Genomic DNA, 25919 nt, shown 5'->3' with positions numbered 1-25919 from the left:
AATGTAGAATCCTTCTTTAATTACATCTATGTCTGGTCTGAATCTTTCATCTCCTTCAGTACTTCGTACGGTATATAACACAAAGGAAACACTTAATATTATCATGATCATCCCCCTCTGCCCTCCCCCCCCCCCATATCAAATATGGGACTGGGTTAGAGAGGGAGATTGGGGGAATCCCCTTTTGTGAAAGACTCTGGAGAATGAACCCTTTCTAGGTTGAATTGTGAGTCTCTGCCAACTCTGTTGTACTGTACTCTCCAAAATGCTTAGTACAATGCTCTCTGCACATAGTAAGCACTAAACAAATACCACTGATTCAACTCAAAGAAATGTCTCTTGATATCTTCCTACCTTAATATTCTATGTAAATAAAGAGAATATTTACCACAGAGAACTTTCATCACTGGATTACCATCAATGAAAATACATGTATGGAATAAACTAATTAATGAATCAATGTTATGAGTCATTTCCAGCAATGAAACAGTAAGTTCACCAAAACAAATGTAAATATTAACATAAATTCATAATAAAAGAACATAGCAATATGATGTATAATTTCTTTAAATGCATCAAAAATTCATATCAGAGTGTTTTTTACCTCTGAACTGCACTGCTTATTTTTTCACATCCCTTTGCGAAAAGGCATTGCTAAGAGGAAAGTTAATCCGCTGGCTTCTAAGCTTGCTTATTTACCAGGCAGTAAGCCAGACTAATTGTTTTAATGTGCTGCCATTCAACATTTATTTTTAGCATTCTATGGTTCATTTATTAATTCAAAGCATAAATACCGCTGGGTTTGAGTAAAGTCAGCAAGCTACCAAACTCCCAAGGAGAAAGGTAGTAACCTATCACTTGTTCTGTCTGTCACTCAGTCAGTGGTATTTATTGAACGTTTACGGTGTGCAAAGCACTTGGGAGAGTATATACCACAGAGGTGGTAGCCATGTTCCTTGAGCACAACAAGCTTAAAGTCTCTTCAGATGACCTATCAATTTTCATTGGAAGGGGATGAAAGGAAAAGCTTTTTGATTTTAAACCATTCTAAAATTGAGGGCTTTTTAAAAGGTATTTCTTAAGCACTCTCTATGTGGCAGGCCTGATACTAAATGCCAGGATAGATACCAGCTAATCAGGTTGGACACAGTCTATGACCCACATGGGGCTCACAGTATTAACGCCCATTTTACAGGGCAAGTGACTAAGGCACAGAGAAGTTAAATGAGATGCTCAAGGTCACAGCAGACAAGTGGCAGAGCCAAGATTAGAACCTACGTCCTCTGACTCCCAGGCCCATCTTCTTTCCTCTAAACCATGCTGTTTGTCACTCCCTGCTGGTTCCTGTTGCTGGTCACTTCCTCTTAGCAGTTCAAATAGGGGAGCCAATTCTGAATAAAGCATTCTTTTCCTCTTTCTGGATCTGCCCAAATTCACATTCCAACACCTAATAGATGTGAATTCGTGGGGCAAAGCAATGATTAAAAAGCTCAGGGGACCCGAAGGGGTGAAGAATCTGGCCAAATTCTAACAGCTGCTGTACACAATGGTAGCAAAAAAAAGCAGAAATTGGCATCTGGTAGGTGAATGCAGTGCAAAATGGGGGAGAGTAAGTTCTTGGAAGGAAGTCAAAGATTAGAAGCTGATGCCTGGAAAATTTCCTTGTTCTCCACCATCCCACATCACACTTTGAAACCAACTATTTTGTTGGCCCTTCTTCCTTCAGTGCTCCTTTTCCACAACAACCTTGTTAGTCTTCATCAAAGTGGAAAGAAGAATAGGTTGATTTGATTCATTCCAAATCAACATTTCTCCCAGATGAAATAAAGGCACAGCTTGCCTTATTGAGGACTGTTCCATTTTTCATTTAAGGTTTTCAAGTTGTCATATTTGAATAGTAGCTCCATAATATGGGTTTTGTAGCTGTTCGTGTTTGCCTTGTTAAATAATAGGAAGTATTCATTTTTTCCACACTCATAATTTGCAAATGATTGAAGGGGTTTTCCGCAAGGGGGGAAAGTATTTGGGTGGAGATTAAACATGAAATGGAAAGCTTCGGCCTACTTTTTTTGGAAAATGACGAACATATGAACGGGGGATATAATTGAGCCATTCAGTAACTTATTTAGCAAGTTTACTACCAAAAGGAATAACTTGATTTTTCAAACATCCAGTCAGTTTTAGATGGTCTAGGGTAACGGGGAAGAGGGGCAACATATTTTAATGAAGCCCAAAACTGAGTTAAAAAAACCCATTTAAATCTTCTACACCTAGATCTGTGGGCCATGTTGCAAAATGAACATGGAATACTGTGTTTAGGCTTTCCTTCTATTGCTTCTGATGCTTGCCATTGGGAAGGGGTTAATGAACAGTAATATCAGCACAAGACATGAGACAGAAACCAGAAGGAAATGATGTAAGAGTCCTGGATAATCCTCCCCCTTAGACTGTGAGGCCCAAGTAAGAACGAAACTGTGCCTGACCTGATTGCATTTTATTGACCTCAGCACTTAGCACAGTGCTTTGCACATAATAAGCCCAGTACCAAGCTTGGCATACATTCGGCACCCAGTAGACATTTGACTGACTAAACTGGCTCCAAGAGAAGAGAGGAGGATGCTTGTAACCAACAATGAACCTTTGGCAATTGTGAAGCAGCATGGCCTAGTGGATAGGCCGTGGATCTGGGAGGCAGAAGGACCTGAGTTCTAATTTCGGCTCCACCACTTGTCTGCTGTGTGACCTTGGGCAAATCACTTCACTCCTCTGAGCTTCAGTTAACTAATCTGTAAAATCGGGATTAAAACTGTGAGCCCCCTGGGGTACATGGGTCGTGTCAAACTTGATTACCCCAGCTCATAGTACAGTGCCTGGCAAATAGTAAGTGTTTAAATACTATAAAAAAATGTGATTGCCTTCCCAAGAAAATTTGACTCTCTGGCTTCACTATTGATGCATGCAGGGTTATTTCTATCTTCATTTGTATCAAGAATCAAAGAACCAAGAGTGGTTTATTTTTACTCTAAATAGGAATCCTGAAATCCCTCTTCAAATATATTCATTACATACCAAATTACAGTCTGAAGACAGATGCAAGCAAAATGTAAAAAAAAATACATTTACAAAAAACATGGAAGAATAAACTAAATCTCTCAGTAGGAGATCTATTAGAACACCTTTGGGGTCTATCATTCATCTGAGATTTTTTTTTAAATTGGCTCTCTCAGGCAAATCACTAAGAAGGGAATCACATCATTTTTTTGTGTAAATGAAGAAGATACAGAGAAATAAAAATAATGAGAGCGCCTTTAGAATAAGGGAATCTTTATCAGTTGAATAAAAAATCATCCTGATTATAGTGCCTTTCCTTAACAATGTAATCAAAAATGAATTTGAGAACTGAAAGTCAGAGGGAACAGACATGCTGTAAAATGGGGATTAAGACTGTGAGCCCCATGTGGGACAACCTGTTTACCTTGTATCTACCCTAGTGTTTAGAACAATGCTTTACACGAAGTAAGTGCTTAAATACCATAATTATTATTATTACTTAGAAAAAAATGTCATTTTGGGAAGAGTAAATAGTTCTTAAAGGAAGTGTACTGGTAATTGAAACAATCCAACATTTTTCCCTCCAGTTGACAAAAAATGACAATATTCATTCAGGCAGAGTCTCACATCTGTGGAACCTCTGGTCTCATGAATGACCAACTGTCAAAAATCCAATGCTAAATGATCAGGAATCCCCAAATACAAAAAGTTGGTGCAAAAATTCAAAGTTCAATCACTGAGAAAATGAATTGTCAACCAATCAGGTTGGACCCCTCTTAATCTGGCTAGGTATAAGGTTAGGCAAGGATTTAAGGTTATTATTTGCACAACGGCTAGAGCAGGGCTTGGAAATCAGTTTGTGTGACTCAGTGTGTCAGTGATTTAACATCTGATGATGGAACCAATCTGTCCTTGACAGTCTGATGCTTGGATTATTGTGATTTATCACACTACTCCATCAGGATGTGAAATGTCCAACAGTATGCTTCACAGACTCAGTAAAGCACTCTGGACTGATAAATACTCAGGAGATGACTGAGATGATGTGCTTATCTCTGCCCGGAAAACCCCAAGTGCAACGAAAGCTCTCCATTGGGGACATGGAACTGAATGCTCTCACTGAAGGTTTCAGCTATCAATACTGCACACTATCCAATGATGTAAGGATAGACAGAGAGGTAGAAAACTAAATCAAGAAAGCTAGCATGACCTTTGAGGAGCTGCAAGAGTGTGGCACTCACATGGACTCAAGATTCAGACTAACTCAATGCATAAAAAGCAAACGGACACCTGTCTAAGGGCTGGGAGACCTGGATTTACTAGAGTTGGCAAATGAAACTTCTACAGCAGTTCCACTGGGGCTACTAATGGGCCAAAATAAACAACAATTTCAATGCACCACCACCCTTCCCTCCTCCAAAGTCCTCCTAAAATCACATCTCCTTCAAGAGGACTTTCCTGACTAAACCCTCATTTTCCCTTTTCGCCCTTTCTACTCATTTGGATCAGTTAACCCTTAAGCACTTGATATTCACCCCACCCTCAGCCCTACAGCACCTATGACCATATCCTTACATTCCACCATTCCCCCAGCTGTAATTTATTTTAATGTCTGACTCCCACTCTAGACTGGATGCTCCTTGTGGGCAGAGATCTGCTAACTCTATTATATTGCATTCTCCCAAGTGCTGAATACAGTGCTTTACACCCAGTAAGCACTCAAACACTATTGCTTGGTTTATTGACCAAATGTAAGGCAAAATCATAAACAATAAGGGTCTAGAACACCGTCGGATCACCAGCATAGAAGCTTGTAACATTCGACCTTTGTTGGACAGGAACTAAAAGACAGCAAAATACCCAGAAGGCTACTCTGTAGTGAGCTGAAATGGGGTAATCACAAATAGGATGGACAAAAGAAGTGTTTTAAAGACATAATCTAGCAAAACCTCAAACTGTGGTAGACGCTTGGGGAATAGCAGAAGACAGACTGGCTTTTTAGGAACAGCAATTAGGAAATGGTGTGACCCCTACAGAAACAGAGGCTTCAGGCAAACTGCAACACAAAATGGTAGGAATTAAAATGACACTAGGCACTATGGGTAACAAGTATGGAAGTGCAGCAGGTGTCAATCTTTACATGCACTCAGTTTGGATGGGATTGACAGTTATTCATTTGTCTCATCATCTATACACAAACAAAACTAGTACTATAAGCATTTTCAGGTTCATATTTGAATGAAGCAGCATGGCTTAATGGACGGATGAAGCACAGGCCTGGGAGTCAGAGGACCTGGCTTCCAATCCTGGCTCTACTACTTGCTTGTTTCATTTGGCCAGTCACCTAACTTCTCTGTGCCTCAGTTCCTCAGCTGCAAAATAGGGATTCATACCTCTTCTCCCTCCTACTTAGACTGAGAGCCTCACGTGGGTCAGGGACTGTCTGATTAACTTGTATCTAACTCCAGCTTTCAGAACAGTGCTTGATCCTTAAGCGCTTAACAAATACCATAAAAATGGAAATATTTATACATATTATATATATTCTATTACATATTTATATGTACACATATATAACAATATCAATACTGGGTTATTTGAATGTAGAATCAGATTTCTTATTCTTGAGCCACAGAAATTCAAAGTCAGATAAATCAGCATTATTTCTCCTGCTTGCATTTTCTATTATCACTGAAAAATTAGGAAATTAGAAACAACTACAGTTCATAGAATATTCAACATTCTTTTTCATTTTACAGGACACACAGTTTTTACTTAGAACTTATTAATCATTTACTTACGGCTACTTTTGATGCTCATATGCCCCTTAAACAATCCAGTCATTGAATACTTGGGGATAGAAAATGGCTGGGAATCTGCAAAAGAAGAAAACACAGTCTTATTAATTCATCAGTGGTACTGATTAAGCAACTGAGTCCAGAGCACTGCAGTAAGGATGTGGGACCGCAAAGGTGATGATGATGATGATGATGATGATGATGCTGGTGATGGCAGAATGGTCCCTCGGTAACAGTGGATGAGCCTTGATATTGAAACTTGAGAACTCACAGAGAGCAAGCAGACAGGTAGGGGCTGCAGCACCTTGTGAAGTTCATGTGTGGTCTTCACCACTTCAGCCAGCTTCAGGCAGAAATGGAAGAACAACACCGGTTCCCAGATCAGGACTCTTTCAGTAGGATCAATAAGTAGGCTTTGCACTGGAAGGAGTTTTACCATCTAACTGGGGAAGACGGGCAAATGCAAACCATTTACAAATAGTGAGAGCAGGAGGAAGAACAGGGGTATAATATAGGAGTATAAAAGTCCTTTCATAGTCTCATCATCACATAAAATAATTCCTTTAAACACTTTTCACTTAAACAAAACAGGGACATATTCTCAAAGCCTAAGCACTATCAAAACCCAGACCTACTTATTTTCTGGCTTCCCAGGTAGAAATTATTTCTATTTCAGTTCTTGAACAGGTTAGATATTATTAACCAATCTCTTTTTACCAGGGTGGTTTTCCAGGCAGAAAATAAAATTATCCCTCAGGAGAAGTATTTTTTGCATGATTGCTTCAGAAATGATTTCCTTTTACAGAAGTGTTTCTAAAATAATCATCTAATAATCAAGAGCTATATACCAGAAAAATACTCTATGTTCACATTTTCAAAATGTGACAGTAGAAACATGCTGTGATTACATTTTGAAGGGAGGGAGCCGTTGAGCTAAGGAACAGGAAAAACAGCAGGTTTCTGGGTAACATAACTGAGGCCTAGGATATTCAGTAGAAACAATGCTTAATTTTGCTTTTGATATGACTTTCTAAAACCACTTTCTAATAATGTATTGTCAGAGTGGCAATTTGGTGTCAGTGAGGGAGATTAACTGGCACAACAGGTATCTCTGAAATAGTTTTAGGCTTAGGGTCTAAAATCATCATAGAAGTGTCAAATCATTGGCTGTACTATGTAGTCAAGTGAAGTGGAAAGTTGATTAGTTACTCAGTGATTGTAATTAACATGAATAAGCCAGATTGTTTTTTTAATGGTATTTGTTTAGTGCTTATTATGTGCCAAGCATTGTACTAAACTCTGGGGTAGATATAAACAAAGCAAGTTGGACACAGTCCATGTCCCACCGTGGGCTCACAGGCTTAATCCCCATTTTACAGATGAGATAACCGAGGTACAGAGAAGTTAACTGACTTGCCCAAGGTCACGGAGCAGACAAGTGGTGGAGCCAGGATTAGAACCCAGTCTTTTGATTCCAAGGCCCATTTTTTTTCTACTAGGCCACATTGTTTTTATCATTCAGACTAAAAATCCCACTTCTCCTGATTTTGAGAGTAAATTACAGTTGTCACTTGCCCTGGGGAGACAAAGTCATAGTCAAATAAAGACAATTTATTAAAAACCCTACCAATAGGTAACTACGGCAAATTTTTATGCATCGCATGAATTTAAAAAAAAACCCATCTAAACTAAGGTGTTTAAAAGTCTCCTCATGATTAACAATCAAATTGTAAAGCAAATTTATAAAGGAAAAAGTCTGATGAACTACACAAGAAATTACATTTCAGTTGAATTAACAAATCCAACAATACTGAACAATGAAAGTAATGTTTTTCAAGTAAATGGCATTCTTAATTAAAATCAACCAACAATATTTATTGAGCACTTACTATGTACAGAGCATTGTATTAAGTGTTTGGAGAGTACAATATAATAGAATTAGCAGACACTTTTCCTGGCCATAATGAGCTTAATTAATGGATCCAATCTACTGGGATGAGGAGGAAGAAGTGTGTGATCCATACCTTTTAACAAAAGGATGTTTCTATTGCTTTTAAAGAACTTAAGAGCTCCCCTCACCTTAGGGGAAGAGTCTGCAATCTTTCCAAGGAGGTGACTGCTCCACGATTCTAAATGAAATGGGAAGAATGACACCTTAGTGTTGACTCCTTGAGGTTGGAAATACTGTTTACTAATTTTATTGAACTCTCCCAAGCCTTAGTACAGTGCTCTGCACACAGCAATGATAATAATAATGATAGTATTTGTTGTCTTTACTATGTGCTAAGTACTGTACTAAGCACTACAGTAGATACGAGATAATCAGGTTGGACCATGGTTCCGATCCCACATGGGACTCAGTTTAAGTGGGAGAGAGAACTGGTATTAAATCCCAATTTTACAGATGAGGAAACTGAGGCCTCGAGAAGTGAAGTGATTTGCCCAAAGTCGCACAGCAGGCAAAAGGTGGAGCAGGAATTAGAACTCAGGTCCTCTGATTCTGAGGTCTGTGCTCTATCCACTAAGTCACTTCCCAGGGGGCACACACACAAAAATACTCTTGCTTGATTGAATTATCCCTACATGTCATGGATGCTTCACTTTTGCACTGCTTTGGGGTGGGACTTCAGGTGGGGTTGGGCGTGGAGCCCCTGGAAAGTCTGAGGTTGGTTAGCCAATGCCATTTTGTTCTCAGTTAGAGCACTCAGCCTGCATCTAGGAGATGGATGGTTCCTTTCTCCAAGTGGAAATACATCCAGGGGAGGTAATATTGAAGGGAAAGAGGAGAGGAGGGTTTTGTTCCTTTTCCCAGGTTTGGGGTGAATAGGAGAGGGAAGAATAATGACTTTCTCTGCCACCTGAAACTTCAAGGAGAGAGTAGATATTTTATACACAGTAAATGCTCAATAAATACAATTGACTGATTGTATAAACAGTTGGTGTGTTTCACAGAGAGGAAATACATTCCATAAATGAAGCAAAGATTCAACTAAAAAGTGAATAAACTGCTCAGAAAAATGCTTCCTTTGAGATTTTTTTTCCAAGGATCGACAGACTAAGAACCTTTTCACAAAGAAATCTTGGGCCAGAAAAAGGGATGGATGCCTGGCTGTGATTTAAAAATCCAAATGGAAATCTAGAGAGGGTTTTATGATTCTAAACTTTACTTCCCATATTCTTCTTTCTTTAGAAAATATACTCTTGTGGAGCCTTTCTTTTGGTACACCAGCTTTGTGAAGGCAGGAGTGACAGAGCACAATTCAGACACTTAATTAAAGAGGGCTGTAATTGGGATGTCATGGCAACCATGTCTAGTGTTTTCATGGGCTTAATCCTGCCAGTCATTATGCAGGGAAAATTCTGAGTTCAACAAATTGAGATTTCTTTCACGAGAACTACAGAACTAGCTTCATTTAGAGCTCTGTGATGTGAGAGTGATTGCTGAGACTTTGTTTTTTGCTATTATTTTTCTTTCTGTGGCTCCAGGTAATTAAAATGCACTCCATTACAGACCAGTCTGCCACTCATCTCAGGAGAAAATTATGAGTGATAAGAATGTCATATGCCAGAAGCTACCTTGGCAATAAGAAGATCCCAACCTTCCTTCAGGAAAAAAAACAAAACACATTTGATGAGACCGATAAAGTGGGTTCTGCCTGAATGATGTTTACCTTCAATCAATCATATCTATTAAGCATTTACTTTGTGCTAAGCGCTTGGGAGAGTACAATATAACAGTTACATTTTCAGATATTTCATTGGGTGGAGCTTTGTAACAGAAACTCTTTTTAATTCAGGTTGTTTTTTTTAAACTAGTTATGGGAAAACATACCTAAGTAGGGAAGGGAAACCTCTTATTATTTTTCCAAGTATAAAATGGAGTTCTAAAGCCATCTGCCATCACCTTTCATTCTACAACTACTCCACTTGAGCAAATCTGCTTCTCATTCTGCAATCATGAATTTCCCACCTTTGAATCATTGTAAATGTCTGGAATTACTTCCTTTTTTTTTTTTTTTGCCAAAGTCCATTCTTCCCTCTCGCTTCAAAACTCTATCCAAATATCAACTTTCTCTATTAAGCCTTCCCATATTACCTCCCTCTGACTTTAGTCCCTCCATTGACTCCCATCTATCCTCTTGTATATACATATACATCTATAAATCACATGTCTATATTTCTGTTGTTGCTTCTCTTAAATCTCTTTATGCCCCATTCCTCGGTTAGGAGATCAGTGACTGCGTCTTGGTTTTCCTCTTTCTTCCCACAGGAGCTACTTCTGACCTACAGTGGTGCCTAATCAATTTTGCTGAATGTTACATTACAAGTTTGAGCGGACCGCTTTACTCATCAGAACAGTTATGGTTGAGACTTTCATATTTTTCTCTTTCACTGTTCACTTATTATTTCTACCCTTACAGAGAACTTACAAATACATTTGAAGTAGGATGACCTAGTAGAAAGAGCACAGACCTTGGAGCCTGAGGGTCTGGGTTCTAAATCCCAGCTCCGTCTCTTGCCTGTGGTATGACTTTGAGCAAATCACATATTGTTTTCTTGCCTCAGTTTTTTCATCTGTAAAATGGTGATGCACACTGTGTTCAATGCAGTACACACACTGACCTTTCCAGTAGCACATTAAGCTGTATCCAACAGGCTCACATTGTTTTAACCAACTTTCCCTAATTTCCCAGGAGTGCCCAGGTCAAAACGTGTACTGAAAACATGCATCATGGCAGACCTGAGTGTGCTTCAAGTGAAAACTTGGGACTGCATGGATACAATCTCTAAAAAGGGTATAACATTTCTGTTCTAGATCATTATTAGAAATCGACAGTGCTGGAACAACAGAAGCCTCCTAGTAAAATGCAAACCTCTTAAGGGTGGAAATCACAGTTTTCGACATTCTGCATACCTGACAACTAATAAATATTAAATAATAGTTCTATGGTAATTTCTGAAGAACAAAACATTTAACTAATTCAGTGTGATAGGGCCCCTTTCTTGGTAGAGACAGATGGTGTGGTTCACACCTACAATTTTTGCAAACAGTAGCTTTAGGAAGCTCAGAAAAGAAGGATCTAGGAAATATCTTAATGTTTTTCAATTCTTGACAAATTGCATAATAAAAATACAACAACAAAAACATAGACGGCCAATCACCCACATTCCTACAGGGTTTAAGTGGGACTGTCAGTCCCTTGAGGTCAGGGATTGTGCCTACTTACTTTATTGTACTGTCAGTGTTTAATCCAGTGCTTTGCACAAAGCAAGGACTCACTAAATACCACTATTTAACTGATTCTGTAAAAGCTACATAAGGGGAATCAGATGTTCACTAAATCAGGTAAATGAAAGACAGTACATTAAGGGCCTGCCATCAAGCTATTATACACTGCAGCAAATGCAAAAATATGAAAGACAGCAGGAGAAATGCTAAATTCCTCCTGATGATATGGAAGGGGAATGATCTGCCAAAGACTGGGGCAGAGAAGGAAAGGGAGGGAGGTTGCAGCCTGGAGATGGAATAAAATGAGGAAAAGAAAAATTTTATTTACAGAATAAGCCCAGGCAGGACAACAAGCAGTTCCAGAGGAATGTTGCCTTATGCTTTTTCCTACCATTCGTGCTAGGAAATGATATTTTCTTGTACCACACACTAGGGGCTATAACTGCTCAGGAACATAATTTATGGTTGGAACAGAGAGTTCCAGCTATGACAGAGTGCAGCTAGATCATGTATCCAGGCCATGTGGTGAACACAGCTAGAATTCACCATTCTGACCATAAATTATTGCCCAGAGAGATGTCAGCTGCTTGTACAGATATGGTCAGTCTCTACCTTTTACAGGAGGAGATATGCTTATTGTGTGGCTGCAATTTTTGCCCTAGAGGGCTCCTTTTTTGATTTAGGAAAAATAAATGCGTGTGTGTGTTTCTGGGTAGGGAGAGGGAGATGACACACATTTCTGAAGAGAGTAGGAAGGGACTTTGACTTTCTCAGAGATTTCTGGTGGTGCTTTAGATAAGTAACTCAAAGGAAATAAGATCTTTGACCTGGCACATTTATAGTTGGGATAAATAGGTTCAGGAGAATTTTCTGCCAATCCCAAAGTCAAAGTCTGACAAATGAAAACATAATTAGAAGTGGATAGAAGAAACACTTTAAAGGACACCATAAGACACAACTTCAATGGATGGGCCACAGTTTGGGAATACTGGGATAAGGCAACAGCAGCAGACTCATCCTTTCTGTAGCGGGCAGAGATGTAGAAACTTATTTTGAACAGAGCTGTTATGAAGAACCTGAGAATGAGGGAGAATCACAAACAATATGAGACTGAAAACCACAATCTGTACATTATGGAAGGGACCACTGGTCATACATCAATCTTCTCATCCACATATAGACAGATATCGGTAACCTCTGCTTAAGAAGGGCAATTGTGTGCATGTGGCCATGCATAAATACCATCCCCCCAAAAAAATTTACGGTAGCAAGATGAGCTATGTATCTATAACACCTTGCAAATATGCACAATCCCAGAAAAAGGGAGATTCATTAAAGCCTTCAAGTGCAACATTCAGGAGAAGCTAGGAAGCAAGTGTAACAAGTGGTAGGTTTGTGAGGTTGAAGGCTATGGACTGAAACCATTCCAAGGACCTCTTGTCTCGTCTCATGCGTCGAATTGTTTCTGACCCATAGTGACACCACGGACACATCTCTCCCAAAGTGCCCGGCTCTCCACCTGTAATCATTCTGGTAATATATCCATAGTTTTCTTGGTAAAAATATGGAAGTGGCTTACCACTACCTCCTTCCATGCAGTAAACTCGAGTCCCCGCCCTCGACTCTCTCCCATGCCACTGCTGCCCAACACAGGTGAGTTTTGATTTGTAGCAGATTGCCTTCCATTCTCTAGCCACTGCCCGAACTAGGATTGGAATAGGCAGGCCTCTGCTTGACTCTCCCTCCCGTAGCCGAGACTGGTAGAGTACTGGAAACTCTCCAGGTGCGAATCTGAGAGGGACCAATGACCGGTACATACACCCAAAGGACATTTTTGGAGTCATGTACTGTGTCTCAGCACCACTTGAGCAGAGATGACTTCACTATCATTGTAGATACAGAAGGGATTTTAAAGAGATGGCAAGAACTCTTTGGTGGTTGCCAAGAGAAGAAGTAGTGTGGACAAGTGGATAGAGAACTGCTTTGAGAGCCAGAGGACCTGGGTTCTAATCCCGGTTCTGCCACTTACCTGCTACGTGACTTTGGGAAGTCACTTGAAGACGGGAAAGACTTAAAACCAACATTCAGAATTTGATTTTCTGGACTCTAGCTTGCAGAAAAATAAAAATGAACAAATATGTTAAATAATCATTATGTGCTTTGAAATAAAATTCTTTAACTATTTTGGTTCATACTGCCACCTCCTCTCAAACTGAATCTATATTAGAATTTCAAGGAAAATTTGTGGCTTTCCTGGAAAATGAAGAAGTGATTGCTCTGTCTAGATTAGTCTTCTGTTCGTGTGTGCACTACTCTTACCATTAGGTTTTGATGGAGTTTTCCTCTGACACTGTAAAATGGTAACATTCACAGATGAAAAATTCAAGATTAAAAAAAAACATAGTATTGGAAAAAAGGGAAAGTAATAAAACTAGAATGCGATGAATTCAAATTGCTTTTGGAAGACACATATTTTAACACTTATTTCTGCTTTCAAGGAGGATTTTCGGATAGGCCGCAGTTTGATGAATTCTACACTATAAAAGTTTAAAGCTCAGATCAAAAATATTAGATGTTCTTGCATTCTTGTAATAATACCATAAGACTTATGAATACTGACAGCTTTACTGTTCTTGTCTCGTACTCAAAGTTTCCTTGAAGGAAACTATTAAGTTTTCACTGACAGAAGAAAATGACATGTGTATTTTAAACCCGCCAGTTTCTGCAGCTTTGGATCACTTCACATTTGAGAATCATCTGTGACCCATTCCAACAGAGCTTACTCTCCCACTGTACTCAAAGCGATGACCATTCCCCAAACCACTATACTACTGCACTATGTTTCTCTGCTGACCTGCTTGGTTTTGTAAAACCTGCGGTCCTCATACTAGCGAGAGTTCATTTAAAAATGTTATCACACAGAGCTAGAGAGTCTGGTACAAGGCTGGGTTTAATGGGAGTTTGAAGACTAAAAAGTCAATTGATCCCAAAGTGAACAGTAACTCAGGAGGGCTGTTCTCTACCAGAATTTTTTTTATTACCCAGAGAAGTTTCCTTTTTTAAAAAAAATCAGTTGAAGAGCTAAAATACTGACATCAAGATATTAAACTTGAAAGGAAAAATAATCAGATATAAAAGGTAATGAATGCTGAAACTTGTAGCCTGACTCTCTACTGCCTCGTATTTTAGTCTCTTTTATATATTTTCAATTATTTTCCTTGCTGCTTCCTTGTCTATGCTGTCCCTTTAGTTTCTCCTCTGTTGCTTTTCCCCTCTCTTCTGTGTATGAACAAAAACCTGCCTTCCCGAAAACAAAAAGCAAACTGTAAAAAGTTGCCTTAAAGGAACAAAAAAGAGAAAGGGACTTAAAGTGATTTCTGCATGGAAGTGTAATTTGTGTGGAATTGGAATTCACATTTATTGCCTTTTTTTTTTTTTCCATTTTTGTCAATGGCAAAGTAGCACATACTGCCCTGAGGAGAGATCCTCACTAGAGAAGCCGCCCTCTTCAAACTTGGGTAATAGCCTTCCTAGGGGACTATAAATCATAACTCATGCATCAGGGAGTAAGGACAAAGATAGAAGTATTGTACAAACTCATCCTCTTCAGGTTACTTTTCACATTTGATCATTGTTAGTCTACAGCTGTTAGCTCAAGCCCCCTCATTGCTCACATGGGTAATCTCTTCCATGACAGTTACAGAATAGAGAGAAACAAAATGATTGGAAAAAGAGAAGGGAAGGAAAAGCCATATTCATTTTGCAGCTGCTGCAATAGGACGCTTAGCTTTGCCAGGAAGCTCACTACAGTACAGCATTAAGCTCATTCGGTATTTCTCCCCTCTCCCACCTCCTTCTTCCTTCCCTAAACTAATGGTTATTTTTATGGAAATGGATGAAGGAAAGCAGACATGTAGTTGAGGTCAAAGCAGCCTATACCACAGTGGAGGCCCATAGGCACTGCAGTGTGTGAAAAGCAAATCTTTCAAGTGCTAACTTTCCATCTCTAACACAAATGACAGGAGCTGGCAATAAAACCACTGGTAAAAATACAGTCCAAGGAACTTTAACAAAAACCCTCTTAGGTGGCTCAGTTAATCCTCTGCCCAAATCACTGGGACTCGGAACTTGTTTGGAAACCTGAGTTAAAACTGGACCCGACTTTCATTTCAATATCATTTGTTTATTTGATTTTATTTCAGTGCTATTAATTACAAGAATTCAGAACTTCAGGGCCCAGATTCACACCCTTCCACCCTTGACGGTGAGGTTATACGTGTGTCTTTTTCTTTTAAAATATCTTTTCAATAGATTACTAGCCTGGGTACACATTAGAAAACATATATTCATCAATAGTGACATTTTAAATCTTAGTAGGTTATGGAAGATGGTAATTTATTCTATCCCTCAATAGCTTTTCTTCTAGCAAGACAATGAATGAAAATTGTAAGATTCTTTTCCTGTGTAATTTCTGGCTGTTTTGGATATGCAATCAAGTACTGCTTACTTCTAACTGCAAAGAGATCAATCAGTCAGTTAACAAACATGTATTAAGCACCTACTGGGTGAAGAGCATCTAACAAGAATATAGGCCTGGTGCTTATTTGGTAAAACTCCCTATGCTCTGTCAATCATCTGGGTTGGGTCAGTATTTTTCCCTCAAATTAGTGACACAGCATGTGCACTTTGATTCTGTTATTGCTAAATGTTCCCAAGTCTGATGTGGCAAACTTTTTTTACTCATTCAGTCATTCATATTTATTGAGCACTTACTGTGAGCAGATCACTGGACTAATAACAGAGTTGGTAGATACGCTCCCTGCCCACAACAAGCTTGCAGTCAAGAATGGGATACAAACATTAATATAAATCAATTACATATAGGTACATAAGTGCTGTGGGGCTGAGGAAGGGGTGAATACAGGATGCAGATCACGTGTAAGGGTGACAAAGAAGGGAGTGGGAGAAGCTGAAATGGTAATAATCCAGTGGGGGAGACAGACACTAAAGTAATTTATAGATAGGAAGAAGAAGAAAAAGGGGATATATGTATGAGTTAAGGTTTAACTGGGTTTGTGAGATACGTATGTAAATGCTTCAGGAATATGTGAGTATGCAAGATTAAAGATGACAGCTAAATGCTGTGTAACCTCCATAACGTGATAGGGCACCTGAAAGAGCACTGGATTGGAGAGGAGTGGCTGAAACCATCCAACTCAAAGTACTTCTCTCCTTGAGCTACCTACTAGCATCTTGCCCTTTCCCTAATTTCTCCCTCCTCTATGCCACCATTTGGGTCTAAAAATCACTCTGCAGAGACACAGAGTTCATTTAAGAGTAGGTCGGCACCTCAGAAGGAGGAAAATTTTACTCTGGGGATCTCCAACTTCCAATGCCTAGGGCCCAGCACAGCCCTAAATGATCTCTCTCTTGGTTGGCACTGAATTCTTGCAAATGTTCTATTTCATATTCCATATGCTCATTCAGTCTGAACTAGAGGAAATCACAAAGGGGAAGTTTGAAGATTGGGAGGCAATTTTTCACAAATATAAACAGATGAACTCTTTCATCTTGCTTGTTGGTACTAACATATGACATTTGAAAAAACTGCAAAAGAGCAGCGAAAAGCTAGTGCTGAAAACAAGGATAATTTATAAAAGTAAACTTCAAAAATATTTTGATTTTCGTTTTTTAAGGGTTTTTTTTAACCTTCATACTTTCAATCCTATTTATCCCATTTGGAAATGAATTTCTTTCCCCCAATCTGAACTTCCTTGTGGCGGGTTTTGGTAGTAATTGTTTTTAAAAAGCCACCTAAAACCTAGCACATTTATTTCTTTCACTTGACACTGTTTTTTATTTGAACTTTAAAGTACTAGTTCCTATTTTTGATTAGAATATCTGCTTTGCACATAATTGGATGACTTCATTTTAAAGGCTCCTTGAGTTATGTATGTATATTGACCATATTTATATATCTATAATTTATTTATTAATATCTATATCCTCTGCTAGTCTGTGAGCTCATTGTGGGAAGGGAATGTGTCTGTTGGTTGTTGTACTGTACTCTCCCAAGCGCTTAGTACACTGCTTGGCATATGGTACGTGCTCAATACATAAGATTGAATGAATTAATCTCATCTGTAGTCAAAAGTGATACACTATGTATACTCTGAATCTCAAAAGACCAATGGATAGCCAGTACTGTTTTTCACATCATGAATAAACACTGTGAAACTATTCTTTGGTTTGTGGGAAATGCTACTGGTCACAAAGCCTTTACTCCTTTTAGATCTACTCCATGGGTCAGTTTAATTTTCTTTAACTCTCAGTTTGCCCCATGCAGCCACACCCCCTAACTTGCACAACTGCTATTTCTAGTTGCCAGATAGGAAGAATATCACAGCTCTTCCTTCTCTGAAATTAAATGGGTTATTTGTCGCTGTTAGAAAGTTAAAAATTAAAGGTGCATGAAATATGAACTTAGAGCAGCCAGACCAACTATTAGGTTCCAAGTATTTCCTTCTGTTTTGATGCATTAATATAATGTTTTAAAAATCAACTTCTAAAATCAAGTTTTTCCACTCCCATTCCACTCTGCTGTTCAGGTTCACAACTTTTGACCTTTTAAAGTACACAATGGGATTACTGTCAACACTGTAAGGTTTCTCAGTTATGGAACTCAACTAACATTCACATTCCATCCAAATCTAACCCTATTAACCTTGTTTCCAACAACACAGGAAACAATTCAGGGGATACTTCCCCTCAGCCAGCTTTATAGTTTCTTTACTTGGCAATACGAACAGCTCAAAATTTAGTTTAAGAGGAACTACAGAGGGGAAAGGGTGATGGATCTAAAGGGGGGGATCTGATTTGAGTCCAAAGTATTAAAGAAGGACAGGAATCATAAGCATGGAATACTAACTTCTTTTCAGGCCAGTACTGCAGTGAAGATATTACTGCATCGTTCATAAATTTCTGAATACCCACCTCGTGCCAGGAGCTGAATCTACTCTGGAAAGCCCTGTCTGGAGTTTTTCTAGAAGGAGCTTCCACTCAGGAGCAGAGAAGCGGCCCTATGCAGGTGCCAAATACCTCACACCTTCTCCCCAAATAATATAATAATAATAATAATAATAATAAAAAAAGGGAAATTGTGGAATCATTGTGGCCTAGGGGAAAGAGTACAGGCCTGAGAATCAGGGCAATTGGGTTCTAATAACAGTTCTCCCACTTGCTTATTATGGGGCTTTGAGCAAGTCGCTTAATTTCTCCCTCTCCCCCAACACTTAAGTACATATGCAAAATTTATTTATTTATATTAAATCTGTCTCCCCCTCTAGACTGTAAACTCACTAAGGGCAGGGAACATGTCTACCAACTCTGTTATATTGTACTCTCTCAAGCACTCAGCACAGTGCTCTGCACACAGTAAGTGATCAATAAATATGATTAATTTATTGAATGATTCTCATCAGTACAATGAGGATTCAATACCTATTCTCTCTCTAGATACGGGACTGTCTGATTGTATTTTATCTACCACAACACTTAGCAACTGTAGTATCATGGCATTTGGTAAGCACACATCCTGTGTCAGGTACTTGTTCTAAGCACTGGGGTAGATAAAAGTTAACCAGCTTGAACACAGTCCCTTGTCCCACATGGAGCTCACCGTTTAAGGAAATGTGTCTCTCTCTCGTCCTCATCCCCTTCCTCCTTTTTTGGAGAGAAATGGGTGGGGGCTTTTCTCCAGGAATAGTGATAGTAATTAAATCTGGCCCCCTCCTCTGTTGTTACTGCCCACTCCCCTATCTAACTATCCTGACAAACGCCCTTGCAACCCATCGGGCCGGGCAATGATGAAAGAGACAGTCCTTCTCGGGGGTAACGGCCTAGTGGCAAGAGCACGGGCTGGGTAGTGAGAGGACATGTGTTCTAATCCCAGCTCCGCTATTTGTCAGTCGTGTGACCTTGGGCAAGTCACTTGACACCTCTCCGCCTCACTCACCTTCACCTGGAAAATGGTTAGACTGTAAGCCCCATGTGGGACACCCTAATAACCTGGCATCTGGCCCAGCATTTAGAAGAATGCTTGGCACATAGTAAGCGCTTAACAAATACCAGTACTGTTATTATTAAAGGGAACCTGAGGGAAGGAGGAAGAGAGGAAGGGGGCCTAAGGGAGGGAGGAAGGGAGAGGATCTGAGGGAGGGGATGAGGGAGGAAGGGGGTTCTAAGGGAGGGAGGGAGGGAGGGAAGGAGGGAAGGGAGAAGGGAGGAAAAGAGAGAGGAGGTCTGAGGGTGGTAGGAAGGAAGAGGATCTGAGGGAGGGAGAGAGAGGTTGCGGGGGAGGTCTGAGGGAGGGAAAGAGCAAGAGGCTCTGAGGAAAGGAAAGAGGAAGGGGTTCTGAGGAAGGGAAAGAGGAAGGGGGTTCCGAAGGAGGGAAGGAGGGAAGGGATCTGAGGGAGGGAAAGAGGGAAGGGATCTGAGGGAGGGAAAGAGGGAAGGGATCAGAGGGAGGGAAAGAGGAAGGGGGTTCTGAGGGAGGGAAGGGTTGTGGCTCTTACCCCCGAGAGCAGCAGCAGCAGCTTCTGCCGCCGCCATTCCGCCCTCCGGGCCCCTGCGTTGTCTCCATCCCGTCCTGTCGGGGCCGGACTGTGGCGGGGGAAGCCGGTCGCCTGGGTCACCCCGGGCCTGCCCAGGCCTGCCCGGGCCCTGCCCCGAGCCCTGCCCCTGCCCCGGGCCCTCCCCCTGGCCCTCCCCCTGGCCCTCCACCTGCCCCTGCCCCGGGCCCTCCCCCTGCCCCTGCCCCGGGCCCTCCCCCTGCCCCGAGCCCTGCCCCTGCCCCTGCCCCGGGCTGCGCTCGCACGTGGCTTTCCGTGTCTGACACTCGACGAGCCGCTCGCCTCCCTCCAGCTCACGCCTTTCTGCTTCCCTCCCTCCTCCCTTCCACCTCCCTCTCTGTTTCCCCTCTTCTCCCCAATCCCCTCCAATTTAACCTTTTATTTCCTCATTCCTTTCATCCTTATCTCCTGCTTCTCTTCCTTCCCTGTCAATTGGCTCTCCCCACCCCTCATCCTTTTCCCCCCTTTCTCCCTAAACACGACTGATCGATCGATTAAACTGGTTGATTCTTGCCTCTTTCCCCGATTCTTTTCCCACGCACCGACTTCACAGAAAATGCCATCCTATCAGTAACCATATTGGTCGAGCCTCGGTTTGTCCCCCACTTCCATCCTTGAAATAAAGGCCTCCTGTCCACCCAGACGCTTTTGACTCTCCCGCTGTGGCGAAACCTTCCAGGTAGGACGATACGATTCTGTGAGCAGAACTAATGCAGAATAACCAATAGGGAGAAAAGTCTTCAGGGAAGATAATGAGTGGAAAAGTGTGTTGATAAGATGCTCTTCTACCACGTTTCTCGATGTTGAAGATGCCCCCTTCTGTCTCTCTGAACTCTGATTTTTGGGAGTGTTGGCTCAAAGTGGAAATTACTCGCATTTGGTCCGAGCTCCCTATAATGTTTCTCTCCAGGCAAAAGATGGAGAGACTGGTTTCAGTCTCCTACTTCTCCCCTCCCCTTAAAATCGTTGTTGAAAATACTGTCAATTCTAGGAAGTAGTGCTAGGAATTTCCCTAGCATTCTAAGGAAAATTCCACAGACTTCTAAACCTATAGTCACCCTTGAGAATTAGAACCTCAGACTCCATATTTGGGAATTCACTCCCCCCCCCCCCCCCACTACCTGAAAATGAGGCAGGGAATCTGACTCATTTATCATTTAATATTTGCTAGTTAAGTTCCCTAGTGCCTATTAATGGGAGGTGGAGGGTGGCCTGTCCAGTGTCTGCAGGAAAGTTTATGGAATGAATAATCCAGCCTTCTTTTGTAGTTGATCCTTTACGAGCATCCTGCATTTACTTTAGGATTGCAGGCTTGGATCTGTTCAGATTATTCCACAGAGCCATGTTGGAAGTAGTAACGAGAAATCTGGATACATATGTTGCATCCCCAGGGAAGTCTTCCACTCAACAGACTTCTAGTATTATTCAAAATCCTAGAGACGGTCATTCAAGGATTGCTGGAAGCAGGTATCTGTCCTTGAGACACACATCTCCAAGGTGACATACAAACTACTATAAAACCACTTCACTGAATGAGCCAGTCATTGTGGGCTGATGATATGTTTGAAGAAAACCAAACTGATATACCAGAGAAGCCATATACACAACCAAAACTTGATATTGGCAATATAGAGATAAATGTTGTCATAAAATGTCTGTTTTATTGTTATAATGTACTTTTCCAAGAGCTTAGTACAGTGTTCTGCACACAGTAAGAGTTCAATAAGTACAATTGACTGATGGACAAAATTCTGCTACATGGGCAGGACACTGACCAACAATGCCACAATATAAAAAAAAGTAGACAACTGAATCAAGAAGGCTAACCCATGATTTGAGAGACTTAAACAGGATGGCAGCAGTATCGTATTGGCCTCCAGACACTGCTCTAGCGTCACGCCAGTTTCTGCTGTCTAAGGAGCTGAGTGGTGTATGGCTATCTATTACAACTCTTACAGCTCAAGAGAGGATTAATTTAATCCTACCTGAGGAATAGCCTGTGGAATAAGGTCGAATGTCAATGGCCCATTTAACAACCAGTGGTATTTATTGAATGCTTACTGCATGAAGAACACTGTACTAAGCACTTGGGATAGTCCAATGGAGTTGGTGGATCCAATCCCATCCTCAGGGAGCTTCTGAAAAGGCCTAATTTCTGAAATCGCAGGAGGTAATCAACACTACAAATAAGGATTGGTTCCAGCCATCCCAATTTGGGATTAAAAATAACTGAGGAAATACAGCTTGCTTTTAAATATGCTGGAATGAGATTAGAGAGTTAAATTCCAGGTTAAATCTCTTTGCTCCTCCGTTCACCAATGCCTTGTTTTCTACTGACTATTTATAAAGGTCTTCAGATTATCAAAGTACCAATGCTGACTGATCTCACCAGTAAGAGGATGGTGAAACTGCTCCAGTTCTCTCGGGGAAGTGGAATTGACTCAATCTCCTATGGAACCCTTTGGAAATGGAGTTAATAATAATTATGGTATTTGTTAAGCGCTTACCATGTGCCAAGCACTTTTCTAAGCACTGGGGTAGATACAAGGTAAACAGGTTGTACCATGAGGGGCTCACAGTCTTAATCCCCATTTTACAGATGAGGTAACTGAGACACAGAGAAGTGAAGTGGCTTGCCCAAGGTCACACAGCAGATAGGTGGCAGAGAGGGGATTAGAACCCACATCCTCTGACTCCCAAGCCCATGTTCTTTCCTCTAAGCCATGCCCAGGCTTCTAAAGTATATTCTAGGGACTGAAAAATTTAACCTACCCCACAAAAAAAAAAGCCACTGACTTCTTTCTCCCCGAGACAGGGCAGGGTCTGTGGTTTGGAATTTTCATGAATGGGTTCCACCAAGTGATAGATTTACAAGTTTAGATTAAAATTATTTTGCTGCAAAACCCTTCTAACTCCATGTTTTCAGAAATGTTTACACCATAACAATGATTTATAGTGTATTTGGAGCAAACAGTTTTTTTATGGTTTACAACTGAAACTTAACCCTTTATTTTCCTCCTGCTCCTAAACTGGCAATACATTTTGCTTTTATTGCTTCCAACAGCTCCCAGTAGGGAGTTCTAAGTATATGAAGAATATGAGCTTTGGCCAGAAACTCATTCTGGAGGCAATTTCTTTTTGTTTTTAATCACCCATTATCCTAACACCTCCAGAAGGAGAATTCATAAAGAAGTAATTCCAAATTATTAAATCACCAGAACTGGAAAAGGAAGATTTAAGGACATTTTAAAAGGGGAAGAACCGTAGAGACACAGCCATGGTTTCAACTACGAAACAGTGGCTGAACAAACATAGCTGAACCAGTTAGCAATAGCCAGGATTCCACTTATGTAAATACTGAACTGTGTGACTCAAAAAACCCCCAAAGAAACAAACCCCAAGAAAAACATTATTAATCAGTTTGAGTTTTTTCCGCCCCCCTCCGCATTTTGAAAGAACAAGCAGAGCAACCTTAAGAAATGCTTGCAACTAGAACAACAAGCAAAAGCACAGCTTGGTGTTTAACTTGACACAGTATTTCAAAATTATTGAGAAGCATTTTGTTTGCAACTCTGCTGCTGGAGAACCGATGTACATCAGCCTTCCCCAAAGACAGAAATGAAAATACTACATACGTTGCTTGGGACACACTTTAAAGTTCTAGCAAATGTTAAGAACTAATGTGGTTTAAGATGAACAGAACCAATTTTTTTTTCTTCAAAATGCCCCTTACTGATGCTACAACCAATGTAAAGTCCTCATTTTCCTGCTAAATGAAGCAGCAGCCTATTGCATTGCGGGTTGATTCGTACACATCATTCATACCAGGATTTCCAAATACTTTTCAAAAGACCTTTGTTCCCTTTTCATAAGGAAAAACATTAAGGGTTTGGTTAAATAAAACCCAACACGCCTAGGCTTTGCCTAAGCCTCAGCAAAAGCCACTGATAACCACCATGTTAGTACTTCACAATACACCAGCTAAACCCCTCCAGTAAAACCATGGTCATTTTCTTCTCCTTCTCCTCGTGCTTTAAAGTAGCACCGACTGCTATCACCACCATAGCTAAGCCTATCTGTGTTAGCCAGGAAGAGGAGACCAGGCTGCCATGCCATAGCAAACTGTAGGTCTCCATGGTCTCCCTTGCCTGAAACAGTCTTTCTGTCCTCTTCCACTCCCACATGGCATAGAACATACAGTGCCTGGCACAGAGTAAGTGCTTAACAAATACCACAAAAATAAAATAATTAAAAAAAACAGACTCTACCCCCCCGGGGCAAGGAACAGAGTGAGGGTGGAGGTGGTTGGGTGGTGTGGGGTGAGAGGGAGCTTCAGAAGCTTAAGATTGCAAAAATTCACAAATGCAGCGTATACCTTAATCTCTCTGAGAAACCAAGTCCATTTTACTGTTTTCTCAAACAGTCATATTTATTGAGCACTTACTGGGTGCAGAGCACTGTAGTAAGCACTTGGGAGAGTACAATTTAACAATATAAGAGAAACATTCCCTGCCTACAACAAGCTTACATTCTTCTCCTTTATTAATTATATTCTTGGGTATCTAAAGTACTTTAGGGCCTTCTTGCCTAGGTAAGTAAGGCTCTTCTACCTCATAAGTGTTAGCTTGGCTGTGCTTTGATGCTACAGATTGAGCTAGGGGATGAAGTGAAAGAGCGTTCTAGGTCATAATAATTTTGAAAACTCACAAAGATATTCCACTGAATAATTTGAAAGGGCAGGATTTAGGACAAGAAAGGCCTGCGTTTTATTCCCCAATCTTGCAGACACCAGCAACTATCACACCATGTCAGAAGGGAGTATGCCAGCCATTTTGCCTGACCAACCAATCTCTGTCCAGCGATTGAACTTTGGCATAAAAAGCAACACAGATTCCTGGAACAACTGTTTGGCCACTACATTTTGATGTCTCTAATATTTCAGGCCTGCATTACTCTCCCCTCTCTAATTCTGCTTCTCACTGGGAAGCGGGGATGGGGTGTGGCATAGAGCAGCCTGGGACATGGGTGGAAGAGTGACATGGGTGATAATAACTGTGATATTTGTTAAGTGCTCACTCTGTGCCAAACACTAAACTAAGTGCTGGGGAAGATACAAGATTGGATTTTGGACTGTAATAGTAGTACAGTATTCTGGGATGATGGGACAGGAAGTGGGATCTGATCCTCACCCGTGTCTGCTATCCACAGCCCCAGCCAATGCCTCCTTCACTTCACCTTTCTGGTCTGGCCACCCAAAATAATTTCAGGTCCCTCACTGAGCACATGGTTAATACTCAAATCATGATGGTAGTCAGAAGAGAAAGGAGTTGGCACTTATTTGAAGATGGGAATTAAGGATCCGTGGAAGGAGAACAGTGGAAATTTAGATAGAAGAAATGATCATCAGTCTTTAAAATTTAAGTTCTAAAAAGGAAAAAACAGGGAGTGGCCCAGTTCTGGAGGGTCAGGCTTGATTACCTTGTGAGAGTACTGGGCCTGTTAAATAGATTCCGTTACTCTGAATTAAGAATTTGTTTTAGGAAACAAACTGAAACCCTCAAAGACTTTGGGAGGACTCTCAAAATCTCTGGGTTTTCCTGTTACTTCTGATCACTCCTACACGGACTCTGCTCAGGTCTGCGGTCTTCCCTCCAAACTATGCTTTGAGAACATGTATGTCCAGTTATCTTTCTTGTCCTGTGACACATACTCAATTACCATGGGGACAAAGCCTAGGGAAATTGATGTTTAACTTTATTTTTATTAATTTATTTTTAAACCTTCACCATTCAATTCTTGTGTGCCACAAGCAGAAAACCCTTTCCAGAACTTAAAAATAGTTTAGGAGGTAGGTCTTGAGCGAAAACCAACTCCAGGAGAATTTAAAGACCACACACGCTGCAAGAAGTTAGATTTACGTAGAAAACATTTTGGGAAATTTGGAGTAGAAAAAAATAACTTTTTGCACAGATTTCCATTTAAGTGTTGGGCAAATGAGTTTGTAAAGACTAGTGGAGTTCCAGTTCAATTTCCAAGGCCTAAGAGAGTGAATTGCATGAGGCTCAAAGTAACTATTTCTCAGTTCTGGTAGACATAAAAATCAATTAATGACATTTTTCATTGCTTGCTCTGTGCTGAGCACTGCATTAAGTTCTCAGGAGAGTAAAATAGAACAGATACAATATTTTGTCTCAAGGGAGATATTGACAC

At 40.6% G+C, this 25919-nt stretch overlaps 1 protein-coding gene, 1 long non-coding RNA gene and 1 other non-coding gene across 4 annotated transcripts in view; all 3 read right to left on the bottom strand.

Moving 5' to 3' along the window:
• Positions 1-6283, bottom strand: part of LOC114805656 (spermatogenesis-associated protein 7 homolog) — a 55814-nt gene extending 49531 nt beyond the window's left edge. For both annotated transcript variants that reach the window (XM_029047038.2, XM_039914821.1), the window contains exons 1-2: positions 6121-6283; positions 5853-5927 (exon numbers count right to left, since the gene is read on the bottom strand). In XM_029047038.2, the coding sequence (XP_028902871.1) occupies positions 5853-5895 (43 nt within the window). In that variant the 5' untranslated portion in view covers positions 5896-5927; positions 6121-6283. The remainder of the gene's footprint in view (positions 1-5852; positions 5928-6120) is intronic.
• Positions 6284-7283: 1000 nt separating this feature from the next.
• On the bottom strand, positions 7284-19762 carry LOC120639006. Its single transcript, XR_005661089.1, has 4 exons — positions 19653-19762; positions 13109-13185; positions 7929-7978; positions 7284-7425 (listed from the first exon to the last, which is right to left on the bottom strand). It is a non-coding gene; the product is annotated as an uncharacterized LOC120639006 (long non-coding RNA).
• Positions 12743-12880, bottom strand: LOC114805763. Its single transcript, XR_003753787.1, has one exon. It is a non-coding gene; the product is annotated as a small nucleolar RNA SNORA7 (small nucleolar RNA).
• Positions 19763-25919: the final 6157 nt, after the last annotated feature.

The sequence above is a fragment of the Ornithorhynchus anatinus genome, chromosome 19, assembly GCF_004115215.2.
Source record: "Ornithorhynchus anatinus isolate Pmale09 chromosome 19, mOrnAna1.pri.v4, whole genome shotgun sequence".
Taxonomy (NCBI): Eukaryota; Metazoa; Chordata; class Mammalia; order Monotremata; family Ornithorhynchidae; genus Ornithorhynchus; species Ornithorhynchus anatinus.
Note: the sequence above shows the minus strand (reverse complement) of the source record. Positions and strands in the feature narration are given on the sequence as shown.